The following is a 7,119-nucleotide window of genomic DNA, read 5'->3' on the forward strand; positions in this document are numbered from 1 at the left end:
GAAAAGTTGATTTTTTTCTGTTTCTATAGATGGGGCCGTAAACGAACATTGCTATCTTCTATGGTGCCGTTTATAATTGGGTGGACACTCGTCGCCACTGCACATCACATCGCACAGCTTTATGTCGCTAGATTTATATTTGGATTGAATATAGCTATCACGTTTACAATCCTTCCTATGTATTGTGGGGAAATCGCTGAGGTATTTTGAATGAGTGTACAAACATTTTTACGCATAGTATTTAAGGTATCGTGTTTTTTTGTTTTTTTTTTTGTGTAAAATATGTCCTTTATTTGGTACTTAATTTAATGTATATAAATTATTGTATCGTCTAATCAATTTGTTCATAAATATTTTTTGCTGGGTTTTCAAACGATTTAAGAAAGATTTATCTTGTTTCGTAGGATCCATGAAAATAACTGGAATAAATAATGATACTATTTCAAGTCTTTGTTTGTTAAGAAATATTAAAATAATTATATTGTTCGTTATATAATAACGAACTAACAGTTGATATATAACGATTGTTATATCTTTTCAGACGCCTATCAGGGGAGCGTTAGGCTCTTTTCTCCCGCTCTTTGAATCGATCGGTATCCTATATTCCTATTCTATTGGGCCATTCGTTAGCTACGTGGTCTTGTGGATCCTATGTGCCATCCTGCCGGTGATCTTTTTCGTCTGCTTCATAATGATGCCGGAATCTCCGTACTACCTTCTCAGTCAAGGCCACAGAGATGAGGCAATCACATCTCTAGCGAAGCTCCGAAGTAAACCTGAAGCAGCTGTCGAGAAGGAGGCCGATGAAATACAGGTAAGTCAGCATAAAGTAATAATTAATAACTATATTTTTTTCTTATAAAACCTCTGCTCTAAAAAAATCCCAAAATTTTAAAATTTTTAGTAGTAAAGAAACATAATTCAACTCTTAGTTGAACTTCTACAAATTCTTTGTTAAGAATAAATATATTTTGTAGTTTGGCAATAAGAGTCAAGCGCATTTGTTCTTGCACAATCTCTATCATTACAATTAAATATATAAGGACTCGCGTACGTTTCGACCCTCTCTTTGGGTCATCTTTGTTAAGAAATTCTAGTTGTTGGAATATTTAGTTTTCTGAAAAACTCTGTCCGGAAAATATATGATCGATATAAACTATTCTAATAAATTTCTAATTGCAACGTGTCTGTTTATAGTATCGTTGATATCTCGAGCGACTGCACTGTTACGAACATGTACTCGATCGTTGATAATCACATCCGAGTACATATTGTCCGTCAGATCACGTTAGACAAACGAGGTCGCGGCTAAGGCCGTTCCTAGTTGATCTTAAACAACAATGAGGGATAGTTATAATTGACGTGCAAAGTCTCGCAGAACTGCAGGTTGCACGCAACTATATATTACACGAGAAAAAATAGCTATTGCTTCAGCGTTGGAACAGTCACAAAATAAAATATTATTGCAAAAGAAATTAACATTGAATACAATTTTGAGGAATTACAAGACCCGACTATAAATGGACAGCAAATTTGCTTCAGTGTTAATTAAAAGTTTATTTTTTAATAATAATTTGGTCGTTTTATTATCCTATTTATTTCAGAATATTTTAGGCAAATTGTTACGCACTCCAATTTTTATATTTATTGCTTAATAAATTCGTTTCGCTTTCGATTTTTCAGGTGATACTTGACGAGGCTTTCAAGAATCAAGCCAGTATCTCGGAACTGTTCAAAGTGAAAGCGAACTTCAAGGCGTTGGTCTACACATGTCTCATGGTTTCCTTCCAGCAATTTACCGGTATCACCGTGGTGCAGTACTACATGCAAAATATCTTTATAGCTGCTGGAGGTCTCGTCCCAATGGAGATAGCGCCGATTGTCATTGGAGTCGTGCAGGTGTTAGCGTCAATAGTGACACCCGTGGTTGTTGATAGGTCAGGTAGAAAGATACTTCTCGTTTTCTCCGGCATTGGAGAGACAATCAGTTTGGTGAGTAATTGCTTCTGTTTTTAGATTTGAAATTGATCAACAATGAATTAGAATAATTATACTCATGAAAATAAGAATAAATTGATTTGATTTTAATCTGGGATGTAATTTAACTTAATTATGAGAACCTCGTTATATTATATCTTATTTTGTTATTGATACTGCGTACATATTGCCTCATTGACAAAGATAATTATCAGTAGAAATCAATTATATTTAAAGTTTTACTTTAAATATAGGCACAACAACTGCCATGGTAGTATTCAATTTAGATATTTAGAAGAAATATACAAGAGAGAATATCGTATATAAAGAAATATTAGAAATATATTACTATAGAAAGTATACGCTTGTTCCATCATGTCGAGCCTTATATTTCTAAGAAACTAGTTGCAATTATTTATAAAACATTGCATAACCGATAATAGAGTTAATACTAATTATACAATGTACACTTAGTTTTAAAGCATGATAGTTTGAAACGTATTAATATCTATATGACTAGTGTTCAATATGTCTTGCATTGAAGCTTTTGTAATGTTCTCGTACTATTTTTTTGTTTGATAAACAGCAAATTGATTATCAAATTTTAATTAAATTTTAAATCAGATATTTAATATTACTATAAAAAATTGTAATTTTTATTAGATTCTTTATTTAAATTTGATTAAACAGAAGCTTATTTTGCAAGCATCGTAATCGTGGCGTTAATGAGATAAATTAGAGAAGAATTAAATTTTGTAATGTATATTAATCTAATACTGACTCTACTAGTTATATTCTATAAATATTTTTTTGACAATAACTTGTACATATTTAGCGTGAATTTTCGCGTGCCGATTAATTCTCATATTCACTGATAGCATGCTGATCGTTAAATGCATTTTCTGGTCGTGCGTTTACGATCGGCACTCATAATTACACTTGCTACTAATGCCGCAAATTACGGCATTTAATGACTCCTTATTTTATCACTTATCTCACCTTCGAGGAAATCATTCTCGACGCAAACGACTTAATTACCTGACAAAGAGGATCGAGTCACGATTTTCTCTGTAAATCGGATAAAGATAAACGCGCGACACGGTAAAGTCCTCGTCTTCGATAATGTCTGCCTGATGTAGGAAATGTAATAACAGCGAATCACGCGGATGTACATTGCAATGCGAGACGAGGAAGGTAGAGCATAATTATATGTACGGGTCATTATTACGTTTTCCGATTGAATGCGATGGAATACATCGGACCGTGAACGATTACATAATTTGTGCGCGACAGTAGGCAGACGCGCGACGATAACACACGCAGAAACGAGTTGAAAAAATTCTTTCGTTTAGGATCTTTTGAAACCCGAAGTGTTTTTTTTGTTGTTATTAGGTACTTTGGAAGATATCTTTGTATACTCTGGGAGTTTAATGATTTTAACAATTGTGAGAATACACTGAATTTCTTGTTATGCAAATTTTGATTTTAAGTGCAAAAGTCTTTCACTAAGCTGTTAAAGGTTGGAGGATGAAATTTAAACCAATACCATGAGTTATATTTATTTTGTTATTTTTAACTACCATGTGCGTCAAAATTTATTAATTTGAAACAAAATAGGATTATTTTAACTCCATTGGTTTAGTCAAATTAACATTGTTTTAGTTAAATTAACTACATATTGAGTAGGAGCAGTGGCGACCTATGGAATAGTTAAAAATTACTCAAAATTGAGTTCAATTTAACCCTATGAATTTAACAGTGTTTATTACGAGTTTGTCGTGTAAGCAGGCATTTATTTTGTAGTTTGCCCTGGGCTTATATTTCTACCTGAAGGAAGTACAGCACGCGGACGACGTGGTAAAGCAGATATCCTGGTTGCCGGTGGTCTCACTCATCATCTTCATTATCACATTCAGCGTAGGCTGGGGTGCAATTCCATGGGCAATGACGGGCGAGATGTTCGCCTCGAACGTAAAGGCTAATGCTTCCAGTATAACGGTTTTCGTCTGCTGGTTCTTGGCCTTTGTCACCACCAAGTTCTCTAGCAATCTCGATAAGGCATTCCATGGCATGTATGCGACCTTTTGGATGTTCGCAGGATTCTGCTTCCTTAGTATCTTTTTCACGGTATTGTTCTTGCCCGAAACGAAAGGCAAGACACTTCAACAAATCCAGGACGAACTCAATGGAGTGACTATAAATGTCGAGAAAGGAACGAAGACGTGAATAGGAAACATTCGCGTCCGATTATCCTGACGAATGGTGTACGCTAAACACCTGATGAATTTGCGAAACACTTAAAAAGAAATTGTATATTTATAAAAAATACGTGGCATAAAGTTTTATAACATATCTAGAGATTTGATATTATTTACTGCGGAGAAGAATGAAGCAGAGTAACTCGACAATCACGTATTATCGCGCGTGCAACGACATCAAGAGAAAATAGTGAGATAGTCTCACCGCTGTAGTGATAGTTCCACGCAATGACGACGGTCCACGAATGCGAAATTAGAATTTTAATTGAAGAGAATCTCCGCAAGTCTTCTTTTGTTTTTAATAATTATACTGGCTCACTGAGAAAGATAATTAATAGCAGAAATTAATAATAATAGCGTCAATAATAATAATAATTGCGTCAAATAGAGGTACAAGAATTAATAGTATTTAATTTAGGAAAAATATATAGGTATATATTACAGAAAAATATTAAGATTATATTATGAACTAGTATTTATAAATACGAGGGTAGTCTGAAAAAAATACTGTTTGAGGCTCAAAATTTTTCAGACTACCCACGTATATCGTGAACATTGAAACGTTTAGAAAGTTTGTACTGCTCTTTTGATAAAAAGCAGATACATTCAGAAATTTGCATGACAAGTGTATTCAAAATTAGTATATTCATGAAGCGATAAACGCAAAATGTAGTTTCTCGTTGCGTTTGTTTGCTGTTTCACGGAACGGGTTACAATTTCGCCTTGCGACAGAAAATGATGAACATGAGCAGTTTGTTAGAGTGGACATGCGTTGTGGTTTTTAAAGACACTTTAAGGAATTTATATTAATATTATTAAAAATTATAAAGATACATTTTATTTCAAGCTGTGCGATTATCTTTAAAATCGCGTTTAATTAATAAACACGTAATGCTATTAAATTTTAGATCAGATACTACTTAATATTATTAAGAAAAATTTTTACTTTTATCAGATTCTTTATTTGAATTTGATTAAATAGAAGCTCGGACTTTGCGAGCATCGTCGTGTAATTTATTTTGCAGTGTGTTTTGGGTTTGTATTTCTATCTGAAGGAGGTACAGCATGCGGATGACGTGATAGAGCAGATATCCTGGTTGCCGATGGTCGCGCTTATCGTCTACATTGCCATGTACAGCGTAGGCTGGGGTCCGATTCCGTGGGCATTGATGGGTGAGATGTTCGTTTCGAACATCAAGGCTAAAGTTTCTACTATGACTGTTTTCCTTAGCAAAGTTTTGAGCTTTATCATGACCAAGTTCTCCATCAATCTTGAAGAAGCGTTCAAGTACATGATCTGGATATTTGGAGTTTTCTGCATCATTAGTATCTTTTTCACGGTATCGGTGTTGCCCGAAACAAAAGGCAAGATTCTTCAGCAAATCCAAGATAAACTTAATGGAGTGACTTCAACTATATACGTCGAAAATAGGACAAAGAAGTGAAGAGAGAACGCTCGCGTCCGATCATCCTGACGAATGGTATACGTTGAATACCTGATGAATTCGCGAGACACTTTGAAGTGATTAGATATTTGTAAAAAATACGTAGGGTAAAGTTTTATAACATATTTAGGGATTTGCTATTATTATACAGTGAAAAAGAATCAAGCAGAGAAATGCGGATAATATATATGTGCCTATACTACTGTTAAATTTATACAAGTATAATATATAGGTAAAAAAGGAATGTCTTTGATGAGCTTGGACCATTGTTTAGTCTTTTGTTACTAATATTGCTTGAATCATAAAAAGGAAAACGGAAAACGGATCAATTAACGAACAATGATTCGATGATTTAAATGAAGTGAACGATAAATGAAAATTTAGAAAGAGTAAAACGGAGATTCTATTCTATTTTTGTTTATATATCACATGTTGTACGCAGAGATAATTTTGTTACTTTCTACGCATGGAACCAAGAATACTTGTTTTTCAAAAACCTTTGCACAATGACTAACACGGTTCATAGCAATTATATAATGCAAGTGTATATAATGCAAGTCATACCATGCATATTTATAAATACGCTTGCGATACTTCGTTACGTATTATTGTATGCACATATATATAAGCTTCGTTTTCTAGCGTAAAAAAAGTGTGACGTGCCAGTAAACTTTCCTACGTTTTCAAGCAAGTTCCTATTTGATCCGTAATTAGGAAACGTGGGGCAACAATAAGATTCTTTTGCTTGTATTTTATCAAGATTTAGTATTGCGTGTGTTAGACGTGGCGTGTAAAAGTAAAATAAAAAACAAAAAAGATTAATTTTTCGGCGTATTTTTTATTCACGGATTAGAGACCAGTCATTTTGTAATACGTCTGCATGGAAAAAGAAAAACGTAATTATTAACAACAACCGCAAATATATCGAAATTTAAAAGGATGTCGAGTATCGTTTAAATTTGATATTTTTAAAACGCCAATAAATTGATGAAATTACGTGAAAAAAAGAAAGAGGGAAGGAGAAATATAAAGTAACTTTATTATAACTATAAATATTTTTTAGTAAAATCTTGACAACAACAAAACGGTTATCGATATATTTAATTATCTAGAAAAGACATAATTTTTACATAATTTACATATAATATAAATTATTATAATTACTTGAACAAATTAATCTTAAGAAATAATACATAAACATTGTATTATTAGTTAATTCACATTAATTATCTAAGTTATGTCATTGAACAATCTGAGGATGCTGATACGTCTACGACTTCGATGACTTTTATTTCGAAACTTCTCAAATACTTGAGGAATTTATATTCGAGTTTAAGAAGCGCGTACTGAGGGTTCAAGCGGGAAGAAGCGAAGATATTCTTTGCTGAAATTCTGAGTGTATTCACCAGTCTAGCATTTTAACGAGATTTTGAGTAAAA

The 7,119-nt window shown here is 33.2% G+C and overlaps 2 protein-coding genes across 2 annotated transcripts; both read left to right on the forward strand.

The window, feature by feature from the left end:
- Positions 1–24: 24 nt before the first annotated feature.
- Positions 25–4,329, forward strand: LOC112460381 (facilitated trehalose transporter Tret1-like; the record flags this gene model as incomplete). Its single annotated transcript, XM_025025031.1, has 4 exons — positions 25–201; positions 542–814; positions 1,684–1,992; positions 3,781–4,329. Coding segments are annotated over 4 exons (1,182 nt in total), but the record flags the coding sequence as incomplete, so codon positions are not given.
- Positions 4,330–5,112: 783 nt separating this feature from the next.
- LOC112460382 (solute carrier family 2, facilitated glucose transporter member 8-like) lies at positions 5,113–6,693 on the forward strand. The gene has a single exon (XM_025025032.1). It carries the CDS (start codon positions 5,339–5,341, stop codon positions 5,678–5,680), a length of 342 nt encoding a protein of 113 aa, XP_024880800.1. The 5' UTR covers positions 5,113–5,338; the 3' UTR covers positions 5,681–6,693.
- Positions 6,694–7,119: the final 426 nt, after the last annotated feature.

The sequence above is a fragment of the Temnothorax curvispinosus genome, unplaced genomic scaffold (assembly GCF_003070985.1).
Source record: "Temnothorax curvispinosus isolate PA1 unplaced genomic scaffold, ASM307098v1 QBEX01010474.1, whole genome shotgun sequence".
Lineage (NCBI taxonomy): Eukaryota > Metazoa > Arthropoda > Insecta > Hymenoptera > Formicidae > Temnothorax > Temnothorax curvispinosus.